General features: G+C 41.7%; 2 protein-coding genes across 3 annotated transcripts in view; one reads left to right on the top strand and one right to left on the bottom strand.

Moving 5' to 3' along the window:
- Window positions 1-7,014, top strand: part of LOC110506162 (serine incorporator 4-like) — a 47,033-nt gene extending 40,019 nt beyond the window's left edge. For both annotated transcript variants that reach the window (XM_036963238.1, XM_036963237.1), the window contains exons 8-12: window positions 1,757-1,883; window positions 2,337-2,409; window positions 2,810-2,849; window positions 3,407-3,557; window positions 4,495-7,014. In XM_036963238.1, coding sequence (XP_036819133.1) covers window positions 1,757-1,883; window positions 2,337-2,409; window positions 2,810-2,849; window positions 3,407-3,557; window positions 4,495-4,708 — 605 coding nt within the window. In that variant the 3' untranslated portion in view covers window positions 4,709-7,014. The remainder of the gene's footprint in view (window positions 1-1,756; window positions 1,884-2,336; window positions 2,410-2,809; window positions 2,850-3,406; window positions 3,558-4,494) is intronic.
- Window positions 7,015-7,830: 816 nt separating this feature from the next.
- LOC110506161 (ADAMTS-like protein 5) overlaps window positions 7,831-21,723 on the bottom strand; it is a 64,059-nt gene continuing 50,166 nt past the window's right edge. Inside the window, exons 10-13 of the mRNA XM_036963236.1 lie at window positions 20,004-20,205; window positions 12,359-12,499; window positions 10,703-10,774; window positions 7,831-10,341 (exon numbers count right to left, since the gene is read on the bottom strand). Coding sequence (XP_036819131.1) covers window positions 9,998-10,341; window positions 10,703-10,774; window positions 12,359-12,499; window positions 20,004-20,205 — 759 coding nt within the window. The 3' untranslated portion in view covers window positions 7,831-9,997. The remainder of the gene's footprint in view (window positions 10,342-10,702; window positions 10,775-12,358; window positions 12,500-20,003; window positions 20,206-21,723) is intronic.

Below are 21,723 nucleotides of genomic sequence, written 5' to 3'. Positions count from 1 at the left end.
ACAATTTCACCTGGTTAATATTGCCTGCTAACCTGGATTTCTTTTAGTTAAATATGCAGGTTTAAAAAGATATACTTCTGTGTATTGATTTTAAGAAAGGCATTGGTGTTTATGGTTAGGTACACATGGGAGCAAAGACAGTCCTTTTTAGCGAATGCGCACTGCATCGATTATATGCAACGCAGGACACGCTAGATAAACTAGTAATACCATCAACCATGTGTAGTTATAACTAGTGATTATGATTGATTAAGTTTAATGCTAGCTAGCAACTTCCCTTGGCTTCTTACTGCATTCGCGTAACAGGCGGGCTCCTCGTGAGTCAGGTGGTTAGAGCGTTGGACTAGTTAACCGTAAGGTTGCAAGATTGAATCCCCGAGCTGACAAGGTAAAAATCTGTTGTTCTGCCCCTGAACAAGTCAGTTAACCCACCGTTTCTAGGCCGTCATTGAAAATAAGAATGTGTTCTTAACTGACTTGCCTAGTTAAATAAAGATTAAATAAAGGTGTAATTTTTTTATATATTTTTTAAATTAATAAATCGGCTTCCAAGATTACTGATCTCCGATTGTTATGAAAACTTGAAATCGGCCCTAATTAATCGGCCATTCCGATTAATCGGTCGACCTCTACTTTTGATACCAATCGGTATTGAATACCCTCACCTTTTCACCCTTCTTCGTGAAACTGATCTCAGGCAGAGGTCGACCCTCAGTTTTAATTAGCACCTTTTCCGTGTACCACAGCGAATTAAAAGGGGTTCTTTATCAAAAAGTTAACAAAATTGAAATAAATTGCACTAACTGGACACAAAAATGATGTTCTAAAACCAAGAAAACAATCTACCTCCTCCGTGTCCTGTAATTTGAAGAAACTAATTTGAATTGAAAAATATGACTTTTCAATCTCCAATAATGTCACCAAGCTCCTCAACACATAGATTCCCACCCTAATGCTTTGTGGCACAAGCCCAATACAACACTCGTTTCATCTGATCCTAATCCTATGATTGGATGACAACATGTCAGTTCATACTTATCAATGTTGATTGGTTGGAGGTCGTCCTCTGGGAGTGGTCAAAATTACCATGCAGGTCTATTGAAGGGGGTGAGGCCTACGTGCCTCCTAGGTTTTGTATGAGGTCAATATACACAGAAGACAAAAGCTATCTTTTTTAGTGTTTCATTTTAATGAAATTTCACCGAGGAGGACGGTCCTCCCCTTCCTCCTCTGAGGAGCCTCCGCTGATAGAGAACCACACACTAATATAGGGTCAAACAGACAGGGAGAACCAGACACTAATATAGGGTCAAACAGACAGGGAGAACCAGACACTACTATAGGGTCATACAGACAGGGAGAACCACACACTAATATAGGGTCAAACAGACAGGGAGAACCAGACACTTTTAGGGTCAAACAGACAGGGAGAACCAGACACTACTATAGGGTCATACAGACAGGGAGAACCACACACTATTATAGGGTCATACAGACATGGAGAACCACACACTACTATAGGGTCATACAGACAGGGAGAACCAGACACTATTATAGGGTCATACAGACATGGAGAACCACACTACTATAGGGTCATACAGACAGGGAGAACCACACTACTATAGGGTCATACAGACAGGGAGAAACACACTTTTATTTATTCCCTCAGTAAAACCACACAGTTCACTGTTACTAAAGAAAAGCTGGAAACAGAGGATGAAACTTTCTTTGCTCTGCTCCCTCTCTGTTTTCCCAGTGGTGTACCAGGGGGTGAATATGACAGTATGTTACCCCAGTGTGGGTCAGGATGGCATCCAGAAGGAGACCAACGCGGTGGCCATTATAGGAGCTGCCATCATGTACTGCTGTGTGCTCTTCGCCTGGTGAGTGGCACGTCCCTGGAGGAGTGTGTAATGAATGTCAAAACGTTTTCCCATTGAATCATAAGTACAGTCTCTCTACACAGTGATCGAACAATAAGAGCTCTATTCAATCCGAATCGCTGAAGATCAGTGTTACAGCGTGATTGAAATGTAAAGACAATTGTCCTGCGTTAGTGGAGACTGCATTCACGGTAAACACTGCATGTGTTGGCTCAATCAGAAAATACCTTTACATTTATATTGCGCAATCTGTAACACTTCATCGATACAGACTGAATAGAGACCCAAGTACTTTACTTATTGACTTATTTAGGCTAATTACTTACTAACTTTCTATGTAACAAATAGAGTGCAATTTTGAGCTTATTTTTTGTTTCTTTTTGAAAAAAATACATTGCTTGTCCTAATATTAGTTTACCTCAGTTGCTTATCCAAACAATGCTATATTTTCAGTAACGAAGCATCCTACCTGGCAGAGGTTTTTGGCCCTTTCTGGATGATCAAAGTTTACCGCTATGAGTTCCAGGTAAAGTACGAATTCATATAAAAATATTACTGTCGAGGATCATTCACTGCCAACATGGATAATGGAGGATCAACTCTGTGTTCCTGTGGCTCTGCATACATCTTGTTCTCAGTGGGTTCGTGGCACTTTAATTGGGGAGGATGGGCTCATAGTAATAGTTGGAGTGGAATAGATGGAATGGTATCAAATACGATGCCATTCCATTCGCTCCGTTCCGGACATTATTATGAGCCGTCCCCCCTCAGCAGCCTTCACTGATCTTGGTATTAATTTGTGATGTGTGAGCGGCATGTTTCCACGCTCCATACGTGTGGAGAATGTATGGGCATCCTGAGCTCTGCTTACCTCTAGCAGTTTGATACAACTCCTGGAATCTCTCTCTCTCTCTCCGTTTTCCTAGAAAGCCACATGCTGCTTCTGCTGCCCTGACAAAGAGGAAGGTTGGTAGCCTACATGTCAATAAATTCTCAGCAACACTTTATTTGAAGGGTACCTGAATAAGGACTACGTAACACATTCATGAAACATACATGAAACAAAAATAAGCAGTACATTTATGTTGGCGAAAAACTGAATGTTAATGTAGTGCTTATGAATGTTAATGTAGTGCTTATGAATGTTAATGTAGTGCTTATGAATGTTTATGTAATGAAGTCCTTATGTCCTTATGTAGGTACCCATAAAATATATAGTTACGTAGTTATCTTAATACGGATTCTTCTCCATATTATAAAGATGCCAGTATTAAGGCTGCAGAATAGAAAATATGTCTAAATAATTTATGTACAGACTAGCGGCTAGCCTGAGACTGGTGTTATGACATTCAAATAAAATCAATATGATTTAGCACTATTCTTACACCTTCTGGGAAAATAAAATGACTGTGAAAGATAAATTGCATGTTTTCTATATGCTGCTATGGTATTGTCGAGAGCAGCACGATTCTTTATCACCCTCAGGTGATTGACTTTATATGTTCGGTCTGTGGTGTTTCCAGAGGTGGAGTTTGTGATTGACGAAGATATCAAGGGCTGCCAGAAGGTGATTCACAACGAGAACCAGAGAGTGGCTTACAGCTACTTCTTCTTCCACTTCGTCTTCTTCCTGGCCTCGCTCTACGTCATGATGACCCTAACCAACTGGTTCAGGTCAATATCTCACTCACTGGGCATTGGACACCCCAGCAAACACACAACCACAACACAACGTTGTCTCAATGTTGACGTTACATGAAAATGAAGACACTTGATGGCTCAATCATAAGGGCTACATAACCATGTCATAATATAACCCTGTCATAATATAACAGATATCATAAACAGTCATGATAGCCTTCAACGCGTAAGCGCATTTTTCCTCTATATTGTGCTCGCATTTGTCACACTGCTTTTCCAAATTGAAGCGTTTCACACCGCATCCCAAACACCTGAGGGTAACAACATCAGTTTGTCAGTAAATGTCTACAACTAACTAGTAGCTGGGATGAGTTAAACATTTTTGGCATAGCTAGTTAGCGATGTATGCTAACATTAGCTATCATTGCTAACTAGGTAGCTAGAGGACTGCATCTAACTAGTTCACTTGCTGCTGATGTTGAATCATTGCTGGTGAATGTTCATTACATCGTTGGGGGTTTTAACTGAGATTTGTGATATAGCTAGCTAGTCTCCAGCTAGAAAGGGAAACAGAACATTTGGTTGGGGCCACCTAGCATCAAAAATGTGCACTGACTCGGCGGAGCGCATCAACAGCTCAGCCGTTCAAAGCGGAGCGTCTCTCTTCTTTTGGGGGAAATTGCCATGTCGACGCAGATCCAAACTTCATACAGTCATCAAACTACAGTTGTGGGCACTTAAAAGTTGCAACACTACCGTATAGCATCATGTAGTGATAGTTTGCCACAAAAACATGTACCGCAGTACAGTGTAAAAAAAACACATTTTAGTTCCCTTAATTGTGGGTAAGATTCTTGTTGACTCACCTCATTCGTTACCTGGTTGTACACAGCAGCTATATTGTGCCATTGTACCTCCATTGCCGTGCTAATCAAAATGCCTCTCCCACCTTTCCTTCCGCCCCCTCCAGCTATGAGTCAGCGGTGCTGGAGACCACGTTCACCCACGGCAGCTGGTCCACGTTCTGGGTGAAAATGTCATCGTGTTGGGCATGCGTGGTACTCTACCTCTGGCTGCTGCTGAGCCCACTCTGCCACTGTGGCTCCGACTCGCACCGCCCGCGACGTTCCCGCATTAAACGCCGCTCAGCCAACTCCTCCAGTCACGTCAGTGTCAGCGTCTGACCTGTGACCTTTGAGTCAGAGCCTGGCTTCTGGGGGTGGAGAACAGGATAGGACAGCTAGCAGGAGAAGATGGACAATTTCCCCCGCTGTGGTACCCGGAAGGTGGAGGATGGTTTTGATGATATCCCCTTGAACCCTCCACCAGTCTCCCATATTGAAGTCGGATGTCAGGGGACAGAGATGAGAGGTCATGGGTCATTGAGACTCACTCCAGCTAGAAGGACAGACTAACAGACTAACCAGAGGATTAATGAATGAATCTGATGTTCCTCACACAGACCACCTGAACCTCCAAACATAGACCAAGAGACTAACCAGACTGTGCTCTGAAACAGGAACAAAGACCCTATACAGAATCACTACATCCTGCCATCCAAACTGATTTCACAACATTTCACTATTGTTTCACTCGGTAAGTGAAGTATTCAGTCTGGTTTAACCAGGCTAGAACCACTATGGACTACTATGCTGAGACTGCCAAAAGGGAACAAAAAGGATGAGCTCTTGACTCGCTTACGACGGGAGCTGTAGGGAAATGTTGGCTGACTTTTTACTCTTTTTGAATATTTTATTTCTTATAGTAAGGACTGTGTACCATTTTTAAAATTACAACCGGGGGTAGATTTGTCAGTAGGATCATTATTTTTCTCAGTGGTTTCAACAACTGAAGATTTACCTGAACATTTCACACCATTTCGAAGGTTTACATGAACATTTTGCACATTAGTGTGTTCATACTGTTTGAATATGTTCGCTCTGGTGTTGAGCTAATGTGAATGATAAAATAAAATATTACTTAACACTTTCGCCAACAGGTATAATGCTATATTACTTGTTATAAGCATGTATGAGCCTTTATAATGCCTTACAATAAGGCCTATACTGTTTTATGTTGGCCGAGCAAATTTCCAACGGACCTAATGGCTTATATAGTCAGGATCATTATGAGTTGATTACAACACATTATAAGGGGTTCATATATGTTCATGACAAGTCTTTCAATGCATTATATCTGTCGGCTTTAAGTAAAATGTTACCAAATACTCTTATACCAATTATTTATTTCGCAATGCCTTTTTAACATCGTTGGAGTGGTGTATCCATTTCTATATTGGTTTTTGAAAGGAAAATGTGGTAAAATTGTTTTGGCAGTTAAGTTTTACAAGAAACCCCAGCTACAAGACCCTGACATGTCTGGTTTAAAGGGGCTCTCTATGATCTGGGGTGTATTTGCTAGGAACAGAATGGAAACAAATGTGCCGAAACGGGAAGAAACGCTTGTTTGGTATTCACATTTGAAAATGCTTCGCTACGGAGTGCACTAATGAATGCACCCGTGTTTTAGAAGAACCATTGAGGATCGAGAGCCAAGTTTCTGTGAAGACTTCTACACAGTTAATGACCAATAATTTGACTCTGTAAAACCTTTGTGTACGATACTGCATTTAGGTCCTTTTTTAGCTAATTTCATGTTACTATGATAGCAGGTGTGTGAAGTTATTTTTGTAAATACATTTTATAATGAAACACAGCTTCTGTTGATTAAAGTGTGATATTTTTGTAAGCGAACAACCCCTAAAATCACATTGGATTCCAATTAGTTTCCCAAATTCCATTTTCTCCCTTTTGTATTTTTCAGGTTTTCGCTCTCAGAAATCACGCCTTTTTAAATTATTTTTTTTACACATAACAACAAAAATGGATGATCCAAGTCCACAACAATGCTTGAACCACATCAGGGCACCACTTTTGAGGTCTGTGAAAAATAGAAAACAATTTAGATTTAAATTACCCTTTAATGCAACTGTGCACCAGCAAGAGACTGTTTGGTTAGTGATGTTTATGTGGTGCTCATATGATTGCAGAATTTGCTAAACAAATGGCCACTGGATTGATGCAAATAATCATATGATTCGGCCAGGTAGGCATAGGCTACTTTGTAGTTAACATTTAATTGAGAAGGTTTTGGGAAAAGCCTTTCTATCTCTACCAGAAGACGTTTATCATTACCATCATTGCTAATGGCTACACAAAGTGTAGACATATGCACGCACACACACACACACTCCTTTTCCAACTCAGAAAGTTGCTGGATAATACGAATCACATTCTGACTGAACAGAATAGGCTACACACGCTCATTCAAATTCAAATATCTAAACTACAGTTGTTGCGTGTGAAAAGGTTTCACGTACAAAAAATAAAAAGTCAATGTGCATCAGCGTTTCTTCTTTCCCTACTCTCGCTTCGCTTGTTAGATATTAAGCACATTGATAGTTCGCTAGCAAACCTCTCCTGTTGATGTACTGTATCATAGCAGCAGGCTAACAGGAGGCAGCAGCAGTCTAAATGATCAGATTGAAACATGCGATGAGAAGTGATCAAGTGAAATGTGAAGCAAGTGAACGGAGACAGCTTCACTCTATCCAATCAGAACGGCAGGATCAACATACAGCCCTCCCTTCTCTTTACAGACAGGCAACTAGCCAGTTGAGGTATGTACAGCACCGTGCTGAGGAGGACGACACGCTGTTGCCTTGGCTGCCTCCTCTGGAGTAGTAGCTGCTTTCTTATTGTTCACAATTCTTCATCCACCCTTTTCACCCTCTGCTTTACTTTCCCTGAGAGTGTGAGTATCCATAGCAACGACTTAATGAAGAGACATGAGAGAACTGTTAGCTGAAGTTAGCCAGCTAATTTTCTCCACTCAACTCAAACAGCAGATACTTCTGTTCTGATTCCAGATTTGAATAGCAGAGAAGTAGAGGAAGATATCAAATGCCCAACGTGTCTAACTTGTTGAGAAACTGGTCAGCTGATTTGTGTCAAAAGTTGCAGTGAATGGAATGTTAGAAGTCTGGAAGTTGATATTGTCACAATGGGATCTTTAGAAATCCCATGGAATTGAATGAAGATGGGAAATAAAATAGTTTCATTTAAAAAAAAGACTTTTTAAACTATCAAAAAGTTGTATGCAAGCACTCAGCAGGTTTTAAAGTTTGAATGATGTTTCTAGGGTAATCTACCTATACAAACTACACAAAAATGCATATGAGTACAGACCTTGTAAAAGGCCGTGTAAAATGTGGTGTCAGTGGTGTTAAAGAAAGCAATGTGTTGTCACATTTTAAAACATTATAATAAAAAATTACTTGTTACAGCATAGTTAATGTATAGGAATAGATTGCACATAATTCACCAGTCATTCAAATTAAATATGTTTCTTGTATTTGTAGCTACTCAGTGCCACACCAATATAAAATACTGAATAATCCATATTTTTGTTTCTCACAAAAGTAAATATTCATGTGAATTAGACAATAGAAGACCTAACAAAACAGACTAAGGGAACCTGATTGATTTAATATTCAAAACACAGTAACACCTTACATGAACTTGCTCTTATGTCAGTGTAGATTTAAATGCATAGTAATAGTAGTAGAGTTGAGCGGTTTCTGTTACTATACAAGTGAAATAAACTCAAACCCATCACTACACAATTACAATGCAATTCATGAAGTACTGTGCTATAACATGTAACTACAATGCTACTAGTGTAATTAATGACACGGTTACTGCACAGGTATAAGAGCAAATTAATATAAATTGTTACCCAAAACACATACATCAATAGATAGAAATACATTGATAGATTTAAAAAAAATACTATATTTTAGAAGCAAAACACAAATATAAATGTTATGATCTAGATATTATTTTGCCACATAAATACAATATGGAACAATATGTAGTTTTATACATCTTAGGTATGAGAAGAAAGTAAAGTGTCACATTTATTTTGACATAGAGTGACTGAACTGTTAGCAGTCCTGGGGAGTAGTTCCACTACATTTAATTCAGTTAGTCATTTACCTAGATTTTGTAGTAACTACATTCAAATCTTTGAAGTGTCTTTGGTAGTTAATTACTTGTTTTAGCCATGTAGCTATCTACTGGAACTGCCCACTACATTCATTCAACTCCCCCCTATTTATTTATCTCTCCCTGGCCACTGGGCTAAGCCAAAGCACTCACTCTGACTGTCACACAGATATCACTACACTGTTAACATCTGACTCCAGAGTGATGTGTTCTTGCACTCATTTTTCTTAACTGTGTAGTCGATGACATTTCAGATTTAGATATGATAGTTTTTTACAAAGTAGTTTGTATGTAGTGAACTACTTTGTTAAAGTAACTATTAAAGTCAACTATATTTTTCTTTAGGGTAGCGTATTCAATCAGATCCGCTTTAGCCGACATCCGCATAGCAGTTGTTCAGGCAGTGTCGGAGGTGGAACTGCGTTAGAGCAGATCCTGGCATTATACCTGAAGGGGACATTGCTATTGGCTGCACGGAGTCGCATTAAGAGAAATCTCATGCGAGCCTTATTTACAAGTTCGAAACACAGAATGTGAGATGTGATCTACACCTCGATTCAGCTGATAGAAATCCTCATTATTTTCTTTAGGCTAATGATATTCAATTTGAGAGTCATTATTTCTATATAGCCTACACTTTGTCATTCTGAATATCTAACTTGAGTGACAATGATGAAGAGTAGCTCTTCACCAATTTGACAGCTCCAACACAGTTACATCTCCGGCACCGTCAAAACATCAGCTATGCAGGTGTCTGCTATCGCCGGTTAACGCTTGATCTGATTGAATCTAGGCCGAAGTGTAGCTTAACCTCTTCCAGTGTGAAGTAATTGATACAAGCTATAAACTATATTTTCATAGTAGCTTCCCCAACACTGCCTGTTAGTAACCCAGACAGATAGTTATAGTCAGTTATCTAGTTAGCAAAGGGAACAAAACAAAACACAAACGCTTGGCCATTGAAGTGGATATATTCTTCTCTGGTAAGTTTAAAGGTGGGTGATAACGTCCACCTAAAGTGCTATACTTTGTGAGCTGGTCAGCTTTTGCATTGCTCTTTGAGGGCTTTGCCTTCTTACCACAGTGACTGACAGATCTACTGGGTCACCCTGAGTATAGTCTCTTCCCAGGGTTCAACTAGTATTTGCCTCCGCCATTTTCAGTTCCCCCATTTTGGAATTCTAGTGGTTCTATTGCTCTCTGTGTGTCTTTTGAAGGGCCAGAGGCAGGAAGTTGTTGCTTAGGGGTGTATGGGATTTTAATGTCACACATAGACTCACACATGCAGCCCCATTGTTTGTCGGATTCACCATCAGAAGTGCTCAGTCTTGGGGAGTGTTAAGGAGTCATGACAGTCAAAGTATGTGTGCATCTAGGTGTGCACGTGTATACTGTACATCTCTATGTCTAGGCATAGCCGCCTCTCAGTTCCGCAGGTGGCCTGGGCCCTCTGTTACTACACAGATCCTCCAGGGGGCGCAACAGAGCGTCCTCTCTAGGTTTATAGGGTATTGCGTAGCTGTCCTCCTCCATCAGTATCCGGTTCAACGTCTGCTCGTTGTTAATGTGGCGACGCACCATCAGTACATACTGGCGCCCTTCCTCCAGAGGGGGGCAGTCACACACGTTGGGCACCCACAGGAACTCGCGGTGCTCCAGGCGGAAGCGATTGTGGTAGGTGTGGATGATCTGGACATCGTAGCGCGTCTCCTCGCCCCGGTACAGCTTGCTCATGACTTTGGCACGGAACACTGACAACCAATGAAAGACATTATGCTAACACTTTACATAAAGCCAACAGGTATAATGCATTAAAACTTGTTATAACTTACAAGCGTGTATGCGCCCTTACAATGTCTTATAATAAGGTTTGTTGTGCCATGCTTGTTTTTCCATGCTGCGATTTTTCAACTGACTTAAAATGTCTGTTTAAGTTTCACCAAATTACATTTGTTCCTTACTTTAAAAAACTATTCAAGTGAGATGTCAACTTGCACCACTATCACCTGATGTTGTAAACTCAAACCCAGCTGTAAACTGGGTCATGTGAATTTAAAGCACACAAGGGTGTTTGAACCGCTAACTTTAGGTATTCAAGAAGTTCAGATTTACCGAAGTCTTTCTGGCAGTACTGCCTCTGGCGCTCCCCTCGACCGCGGGCCCGCCTACATTTCCCACAATGCCCTACGGGAGTAGAAAGAGAAGTGGTGAGTTGATTTGAGCAAAGATGGTTTTTTATATCAGGGTATTGCGCAATGGTTAGGATGGCACAGATGAGTTTCTGAGAGTGAGTAGGGGACTTAAGGATAGTAGAGTAGAGAGTAGGATAGATTAAAGGAAAGAGAAGAGCATAGGACAGATTAAAGGAAGAGTAGAGAAGAGATTAGGACAGATTAAAGGAAGAGTAGAGAAGAGATTAGGACAGATTAAAGGAAGAGAGCAGGACAGATTAAAGGAAGAGTAGAGAAGCGATTAGGACAGATTAAAGGACGAGTAGAGAGCAGGACAGATTAAAGGAAGAGTAGAGAAGAGATTAGGACAGATTAAAGGAAGAGTAGAGAGCAGGACAGATTAAAGGAAGAGTAGAGAAGAGATTAGGACAGATTAAAGGAAGAGTAGAGAGCAGGACAGATTAAAGGAAGAGTAGAGAAGAGATTAGGACAGATTAAAGGAAGAGTAGAGAGCAGGACAGATTAAAGGAAGAGTAGAGAAGAGATTAGGACAGATTAAAGGAAGAGTAGAGAAGAGATTAGGACAGATTAAAGGAAGAGTAGAGAGCGGGATAGATTAAAGGAAAGAGTAGAGATTAGGACAGATTAAAGGAAGAGTAGAGAAGAGATTAGGACAGATTAAAGGAAGAGTAGAGAAGAGATTAGGACAGATTGAAGAGTAGAGAAGAGATTAGGACATATTAAAGGAAGAGTAGAGAAGAGATTAGGACAGATTAAAGGAAGAGAAGAGATTAGGACAGATTAAAGGAAGAGTAGAGAAGAGATTAGGACAGATTAAAGGAAGTTTAGAGAGCGGGATAGATTAAAGGAAAGAGTAGAGTAGAGAACAGATTAAAGAGTAGAGTAGAGAAGAGATTAAAGAGTAGAGTAGAGAACAGATTAAAGAGTAGAGTAGAGAACAGATTAAAGAGTAGAGTAGAGAAGAGATTAAAGAGTAGAGTAGAGAACAGATTAAAGAGTAAAGTAGAGAACAGATTAAAGAGTAGAGTAGAGAACAGATTAAAGAGTAGAGTAGAGAACAGATTAAAGAGTAGAGTAGAGATTAAGACAGATGAAAGGAAGAGTAAAGTAGAGGTTAGGACAGATGAAAGGAAGAGTAGAGTAGAGATTAGGACAGATGAAAGGAAGAGAGTAGGGCAGATTAAAAGAAGAGTAGAATGTAGGCTAGATGAAAGGAAGAGTAGAGTAGAGAGTAGGACATTAAAGTAAGAGTAGATTAGAGAGTAGGACAGATTAGAGGAAGAGTAGAGTAGGATAGATTAAAGGAAGAGTAGAGTAGGATAGATTAAAGGAAGAGTAGAGTAGGATAGATTAAAGGAAAAGTAGAGTAGGACAGATTAAAGGAAAAGTAGAGTAGGATAGATTAAAGGAAGAGTAGAGTAGGACAGATTAAAGGAAAGAGTAGGGTAGAGGGGGGAGGCAGAGGAGAGAGGATTGTAGCATTTTAGCAAGGCGAGAGTTGAGGTTTAGGGGAATGGGGGTGAGATAGGGGTTAAAGATTTAGGTGAGGGAGAGATTGAGGTGAGGTGGAGCAAACCTCCTCGGGGTGGTTGGGGTAGTCGGTTCCTCCTGGTCTCATCCCTCTCCAGGCGGGGAAGGACAGGTGGGCGATGGGGCTGGTGAGGGGGTTGTCGAACTGGGTGGCGAGGGGACTTGATGGGCCAGCCACCTGGAGGAGCTGAGGGACAGTGCGGGAAAAGGTGAGTTACATTATTGAGTATCAACATGCCTTTGGAGTTAGGGCCAGGAGTTTTCATGACCTGACCAAGAAAAGGACCTCAAATTGAATTTTAAGGGATAGTTTACTTATTTATTTGATGTTTGTTTTCTTACCTTAAAAGCAGTCTACGGAAAAGGAGTGACTGCAATCCACACTTTGTTTTTGTTAAACTAGCCACTGCCAACAAAATGTTAACATGAGCATTTTTTTTACCAAAGCACCATGTCAGTAAATCTCCCCATTTAAGCATGTTTTAATTTCCATGCCCAAATAATTTTTAATCATTAAAAAACAATTCATTGAGGACCACAATCCATTTAAGAGATGAGGGAAAAAATATCTAAATATGTACAATTTCTGAACTATTCCTTTAAATTTGCATTAATCATCCATTAATGTGAGATTTGTGCAAACAATGGAGAAGCATATGTGTATCTTGAATCAGGATTTGGGTAAGGGATCTTTCCAAGGCATTCTTTAGGTAGAATCTGTAAGGACAGGCAGTGGGAGACGAGAAGCAAGTACAGGGAGTGAACATTTAATGAAATAGACAGGAAACAAAACACGAACAGGGTCTGGACAGGGGAAACAAAACAACATTAATGCTGACACGGGGATGCAACTGAGGAACAGACAGATAGAGAGGGAGCAATCAACAAAGTGAAGGAGTCCAGGTGAGTCCAATGAAGCGCTGATGCGTGTAATGATGGTGACAGGTGTGTGTAATGAGGGGCAGCCTCATTACACGGGAGGAGGCGTGACAGAATCACTAAAGAGTGACTTTCTGTCCAGCATCAAATCACTATGATACGACATGAGCAAACATCGTCTTAGATCATTGATTCCTGCTCCAAAATGCTAAATCGCTTTTGTTCGTCTTGACTCCCCCACAGGCTTTCAATGCTCCCTGTGACCCACAAGGTAAATAAGACCAAGTTTCTCTGTTTCTAGACCTAACCCAGTCTTTAGCCACGACTCAAAAGGAACTGACTGCGTGACCCTTTAGTGGATCTAAACCCACCAGTTAGAAAACACTATGCTAGGGGCTAGACTACTTCTCAACCCACCAGTTAGAAAACACTATGCTAGGGGCTAGACTACTTCTCAACCCACCAGTTAGAAAACACTATGCTAGGGGCTAGACTACTTCTCAACCCACCAGTTAGAAAACACTATGCTAGGGGCTAGGCTACTTCTCAACCCACCAGTTAGAAAACACTATGCTAGGGGCTAGACTACTTCTCAACCCACCAGTTAGAAAACACTATGCTAGGTTAGAAAGTTAGAACACACTATGCTAGGGGCTAGACTACTTCTCAACCCACCAGTTAGAACACACTATGCTAGGGGCTAGACTACTTCTCAACCCACCAGTTAGAAAACACTATGCTAGGGGCTAGGCTACTTCTCAACCCACCAGTTAGAAAACACTATGCTAGGGGCTAGACTACTTCTCAACCAACCAGTTAGAAAACACTATGCTAGGGGCTAGACTACTTCTCAACCCACCAGTTAGAAAACACCATGCTAGGGGCTAGACTACTTCTCAACCCACCAGTTAGAAAACACTATGCTAGGGGCTAAACTACTTCTCAACCCACCAGTTAGAACACACTATGCTAGGGGCTAGACTACTTCTCAACCCACCAGTTAGAAAACACTATGCTAGGGGCTAGGCTACTTCTCAACCCACCAGTTAGAAAACACTATGCTAGGGGCTAAACTACTTCTCAACCCACCAGTTAGAAAACACCATGCTAGGGGCTAGACTACTTCTCAACCCACCAGTTAGAAAACACTATGCTAGGGGCTAGACTACTTCTCAACCCACCAGTTAGAAAACACTATGCTAGGGGCTAGACTACTTCTCAACCCACCAGTTAGAAAACACCATGCTAGGGGCTAGACTACTTCTCAACCCACCAGTTAGAAAACACTATGCTAGGGGCTAGACTACTTCTCAACCCACCAGTTAGAACCCACTATGCTAGGGGCTAGACTACTTCTCAACCCACCAGTTAGAAAACACCATGCTAGGGGCTAGACTACTTCTCAACCCACCAGTTAGAAAACACCATGCTAGGGGCTAGACTACTTCTCAACCCACCAGTTAGAAAACACTATGCTAGGGGCTAGACTACTTCTCAACCCACCAGTTAGAAAACACTATGCTAGGGGCTAGACTACTTCTCAACCCACCAGTTAGAAAACACCATGCTAGGGGCTAGACTACTTCTCAACCCACCAGTTAGAAAACACTATGCTAGGGGCTAGACTACTTCTCAACCCACCAGTTAGAACCCACTATGCTAGGGGCTAGACTACTTCTCAACCCACTAGTTAGAAAACACTATGCTAGGGGCTAGACTACTTCTCAACCCACCAGTTAGAAAACACTATGCTAGGGGCTAGACTACTTCTCAACCCACCAGTTAGAAAACACTATGCTAGGGGCTAGACTACTTCTCAACCCACCAGTTAGAAAACACTATGCTAGGGGCTAGACTACTTCTCAACCCACCAGTTAAAAAACACTATGCTAGGGGCTAGACTACTTCTCAACCCACCAGTTAGAAAACACCATGCTAGGCTACTTCTCAACCCACCAGTTAGAAAACACTATGCTAGGGGCTAGGCTACTTCTCAACCCACCAGTTAGAAAACACTATGCTAGGGGCTAGACTACTTCTCAACCCACCAGTTAGAAAACACTATGCTAGGGGCTAGACTACTTCTCAACCCACCAGTTAGAACCCACTATGCTAGGGGCTAGACTACTTCTCAACCCACCAGTTAGAAAACACCATGCTAGGCTACTTCTCAACCCACCAGTTAGAAAACACTATGCTAGGGGCTAGACTACTTCTCAACCCACCAGTTAGAAAACACTATGCTAGGGGCTAGACTACTTCTCAACCCACCAGTTAGAAAACACCATGCTAGGTTAGAAAGTTAGAACACACTATGCTAGGGGCTAGACTACTTCTCAACCCACCAGTTAGAAAACACTATGCTAGGTTAGAAAGTTAGAACACACTATGCTAGGGGCTAGACTACTTCTCAACCCACCAGTTAGAACACACTATGCTAGGGGCTACACTACTTCTCAACCCACCAGTTAGAACACACCATGCTAGGGGCTAGACTACTTCTCAACCCACCAGTTAGAAAACACTATGCTAGGGGCTAGACTACTTCTCAACCCACCAGTTAGAAAACACTATGCTAGGGGCTAGACTACTTCTCAACCCACCAGTTAGAAAACACTATGCTAGGGGCTAGGCTACTTCTCAACCCACCAGTTAGAAAACACTATGCTAGGGGCTAGACTACTTCTCAACCAACCAGTTAGAAAACACTATGCTAGGGGCTAGACTACTTCTCAACCCACCAGTTAGAAAACACCATGCTAGGGGCTAGACTACTTCTCAACCCACCAGTTAGAAAACACTATGCTAGGGGCTAGACTACTTCTCAACCCACCAGTTAGAAAACACCATGCTAGGGGCTAGACTACTTCTCAACCCACCAGTTAGAAAACACTATGCTAGGGGCTAGACTACTTCTCAACCCACCAGTTAGAACCCACTATGCTAGGGGCTAGACTACTTCTCAACCCACCAGTTAGAAAACACTATGCTAGGGGCTAGACTACTTCTCAACCCACCAGTTAGAAAACACTATGCTAGGGGCTAGACTACTTCTCAACCCACCAGTTAGAAAACACTATGCTAGGGGCTAGACTACTTCTCAACCCACCAGTTAGAAAACACCATGCTAGGTTAGAAAGTTAGAACACACTATGCTAGGGGCTAGACTACTTCTCAACCTACCAGTTAGAACACACTATGCTAGGGGCTACACTACTTCTCAACCCACCAGTTAGAAAACACTATGCTAGGGGCTAGACTACTTCTCAACCCACCAGTTAGAAAACACCATGCTAGGCTACTTCTCAACCCACCAGTTAGAAAACACTATGCTAGGGGCTAGGCTACTTCTCAACCCACCAGTTAGAAAACACTATGCTAGGGGCTAGACTACTTCTCAACCCACCAGTTAGAAAACACTATGCTAGGGGCTAGACTACTTCTCAACCCACCAGTTAGAACCCACTATGCTAGGGGCTAGACTACTTCTCAACCCACCAGTTAGAAAACACTATACTAGGGGCTAGACTACTTCTCAACCCACCAGTTAGAAAACACTATGCTAGGGGCTAGACTACTTCTCAACCCACCAGTTAGAAAACACTATGCTAGGGGCTAGACTACTTCTCAACCCACCAGTTAGAAAACACCATGCTAGGTTAGAAAGTTAGAACACACTATGCTAGGGGCTAGACTACTTCTCAACCCACCAGTTAGAAAACACTATGCTAGGGGCTAGACTACTTCTCAACCCACCAGTTAGAACACACTATGCTAGGGGCTAGACTACTTCTCAACCCACCAGTTAGAACACACTATGCTAGGGGCTAGACTACTTCTCAACCCACCAGTTAGAAAACACCATGCTAGGGGCTAGACTACTTCTCAACCCACCAGTTAGAAAACACTATGCTAGGGGCTAGACTACTTCTCAACCCACCAGTTAGAAAACACTATGCTAGGGGCTAGACTACTTCTCAACCCACCAGTTAGAAAACACCATGCTAGGTTAGAAAGTTAGAACACACTATGCTAGGGGCTAGACTACTTCTCAACCCACCAGTTAGAAAACACTATGCTAGGGGCTAGACTACTTCTCAACCCACCAGTTAGAACACACTATGCTAGGGGCTAGACTACTTCTCAACCCACCAGTTAGAACACACTATGCTAGGGGCTAGACTACTTCTCAACCCACCAGTTAGAAAACACTATACTAGGGGCTAGGCTACTTCTCAACCCACCAGTTAGAAAACACCATGCTAGGGGCTAGACTACTTCTCAACCCACCAGTTAGAAAACACTATGCTAGGGGCTAGACTACTTCTCAACCCACCAGTTAGAAAACACTATGCTAGGGGCTAGACTACTTCTCAACCCACCAGTTAGAAAACACCATGCTAGGTTAGAAAGTTAGAACACACTATACTAGGGGCTAGACTACTTCTCAACCCACCAGTTAGAAAACACTATGCTAGGGGCTAGTCTACTTCTCAACCCACCAGTTAGAAAACACTATGCTAGGGGCTAGACTACTTCTCAACCCACCAGTTAGAACCCACTATGCTAGGGGCTAGACTACTTCTCAACCCACCAGTTAGAAAACACTATGCTAGGGGCTAGACTACTTCTCAACCCACCAGTTAGAAAACACTATGCTAGGGGCTAGACTACTTCTCATCCCACCAGTTAGAAAACACTATGCTAGGGGCTAGACTACTTCTCAACCCACCAGTTAGAAAACACTATGCTAGGGGCTAGACTACTTCTCAACCCACCAGTTAGAACACACTATGCTAGGGGCTAGACTACTTCTCAACCCACCAGTTAGAAAACACTATGCTAGGGGCTAGACTACTTCTCAACCCACCAGTTAGAAAACACTATGCTAGGGGCTAGGCTACTTCTCAACCCACCAGTTAGAAAACACTATGCTAGGGGCTAGACTACTTCTCAACCCACCAGTTAGAAAACACTATGCTAGGGGCTAGACTACTTCTCAACCCACCAGTTAGAAAACACTATGCTAGGGGCTAGACTACTTCTCAACCCACCAGTTAGAAAACACTATGCTAGGGGCTAGACTACTTCTCAACCCACCAGTTAGAAAACACTATGCTAGGGGCTAGGCTACTTCTCAACCCACCAGTTAGAAAACACTATGCTAGGGGCTAGGCTACTTCTCAACCCACCAGTTAGAACACACTATGCTAGGGGCTAGGCTACTTCTCAACCCACCAGTTAGAAAACACTATGCTAGGGGCTAGGCTACTCCCATTATGTCCTGCACCAAATTACTTGATAAATTACTAAATTATCAAACCTGTTTACTATATTCTAAAGGATGCTAAAGTCTTAGATCATTGCTTTGTTGAGCAGTACACAGAAATTAGTCAAAACTATGGTTTTGTACCAAGCACCACTATCTCAGCATGGAATATGCGGTGGGTTTTGGGATTAGGAGCGTTATCACTAAACACTTCTAAGATAAGAGGGGGACATTCCACTCCAGAAACTTCATGCCTTGGCTTTATCAGTTATTGTCAGCCAGGTACAGATCAAAGTATAGCAGGTCAGAACAGTGTATTCAGTTTTGGATCAAAGTCCACTGTTGCAGTTATATAGGACAAATATAATGATTACCATTGAATGTTGGTTACATTCCAACCAGGGCCAATTTAATAGAAATACAACACTGATTATAAACCTATGATTGAGTTTGCAGTTAATAATTCCCCTCTTATATAAACGGATGTCATAAAACATTCCAGAAGACATTTGCTGCACATTAGCAAGGCACAATCAGTTTGTAGGCCAGGGGTTTTCAAACTGGGGTCCCTATCAGCCTCCCAGGCCCATGTTGCCCAGGGTTATGAACATACTTTGTAGATGAATAATATTACATAGTGTTCTATTACACTTTCTAAACTTATATCACAGATCCCTTGGCCAAAATGTGTTACCTTTGTTGTTAGTGATATTCATTAAAACCAAATGAAATGTAAAAAAAAAACTATTTTGAGATCTGGCAGTACCTCTGCTGTACCGGAGGCAGTCAGATCTGAAAATATTAAAAACACATAAACATTTGTTTATTTTACTTGTAGAGCTTGTCGTAATGTGCAGATGTTTTTATACCCCTTGCAGTAATGTTAAGATCCATCTATCTATCCATCTTTCGTGTCCATCTATCTTCCGTATCCATCCATCCATCTTCCGTATCCATCCATCCATCATCCGTATCCATCCATCCATCATCCGTATCCATCCATCATCCATATCCATCCATCTTCCGTATTCATCCATCCATCCATCTTCCATTTCTATCCATCCATCCATCCATCTTCAGTATCATCCATCCATCCATCCATCCATCCATCTTCCGTATTCATCCTTCCATCATCCGTATTCATCCATCCATCCATCCATCATCCGTATCCATCCATCCATCTTCCGTATTCATCCATCCATCTTCCGTATTCATCCTTCCATCTTCCGTATCCATCATGTATTAAACTTCAGTCACACAAACAGAGGATGAGTGAAACCAGGGGCAGGTTTTCCCATGTAAATGCACACATCACATTAAATGGACATTTTGGACATGAAATTTAACACATGTTAATAATGGGTACATTGACGTCCATTGGCTTTTGCTTAGAAAATGCTAGCTAGCGGTTGGTGACAGTGCCTAGGTAAACAAACCCACAACCTGGATTGCATTTTGTCCTTAGACTTCTTACAAGGTAAGGAAACAAAATGTTATTTTAATTTGGTTGAACTATCCCTTTAACAATGGTCAGCGGTCTTACCCCAGTAGGGTCTTGTGGTGACAGGGGGAGGTCTAGTAGTAGTAGTAGTGGTAGTAGTAGTTGTGGGGTGATCCCAGGGGATGTAGCTAGCAGTGTGGTGAGGCTGGCGTAGCTGACTCCTCCTGCCATGGAACAGAGCGTAGCGGTCTGGAGGGAGCCAATACTCGTATTCTATCCCCGGGTTCCTGTCTGTCACCAACACCTGCAGACACAACCACACAGTGTACAACGGATGTATATTTTAATATATATTGTTTTATAATACCCGGTATATTTTAAGCAATATTGGCCATATAACACAAACCCCAGAGATGCCTTATTGCTATTATAAACTGGTTACCAACGTAATTAGAAAAGTAAAAAATAAATGTTTTGTCATACCCGTGGTATACGGTCTAATATAATACGTCTGTCAGCCAATCAGTATTCAGGGCTCAAACCACCCACTTTAGAACTGTCAATACCAACAATATACTGAAAAAATATAACATATGGAAGACAACACGTTAAGAAAATATATGTCCGTTACATATAGGAGAGGAGACTGACTGGTTCTGATAAATTGGCATTTTGTATTTGTCATTATTAGGGATCCCCATTAGCTGCTGCCAAGGTAGCAGCTACTCTTCCTGTGGGTCAAACACATTAAGGCACTTACATTACACATAAAACAGTTTATCATATAACAGTATTACACCACTAAATATCTACAATACAAAATGTATAATACCACAATATTACAATGTACGTGTGTGTCGAGAGAGTCTGCTAGCGTGTGTGCGTATGCATGTGTCTGTACCTGTGTGGGTGTCTCTTCACAGTCTCCATTGTTTCATAAGGTGTATTTACCTGATGTGGAATAGTCATGTAGTCATGGCTCTATGTAGTACTGTGAGCCTCCCATAGTCTGTTCTGGACTTGGGGACTGTGAAGAGACCTCTGGTGGTATGTCTTGTGGGGTATGCATGGGTGTCCGAGCTGTGTGCTTGGAGTTTAAACAAACGGCTCGGTACATTCAGCTTGTAAACACTTCTTACAAAAACAAGTAGTGATGAAGTCAATCTCTCTTCCACTTTGAGCCATGAGAGATTGACATGCATATCATTAACGTCAGCTCCCCTTAAGGGCCAGACGTGCTGCCTTATGAGCCAATTGTACTTTTCATAAGTCCCTCTTTGTGGCACCTGACCACACTAGGGTTTGAACAAGTATACTAACAAAGCTATCATTGTGTACCTTAATTAATGAGGTTAGTTTGCAGTCTCTATATACACTGAACAAAAATATACAGTAAACATAACATGTAAAGTGTTGGTCCCATGTTACATGAGCTGAAATAAAAAATCTCAGAAATGTTCCATACACACAAAAATACTTTTTTCTCTAAAACGTTGTGCACAAATTTGTTGACATCCCTGTTAGTGAGCATTTTTCCTTTGTCAAGATAATCCATCCACCAGACAGGTGTGGCATATCAAGAAGCTGATTAAACAGCATGATCATTACACAAGTGCACCTTGTGCTGGGGACAATTAAAGGCCACTAAAATGTGCAGTTCTGTCACACAACACAATGCCACAAATGTCTCAAGTTTTGAAGGCGAGTGCAATTGGCATGTTGACTGCACGAAAGCCCACCAGAGCTGTTGCCAGAGAATTGAATGTTAATTTCTCTAACATAAGCAGCCTCCAACATTGTTTTAGAGAATTTGGTAATACGT

This window comes from Oncorhynchus mykiss, chromosome 26 (assembly GCF_013265735.2).
Source record: "Oncorhynchus mykiss isolate Arlee chromosome 26, USDA_OmykA_1.1, whole genome shotgun sequence".
Taxonomy (NCBI): domain Eukaryota; kingdom Metazoa; phylum Chordata; class Actinopteri; order Salmoniformes; family Salmonidae; genus Oncorhynchus; species Oncorhynchus mykiss.
This window is presented reverse-complemented; position numbering and strand designations above follow the sequence as displayed.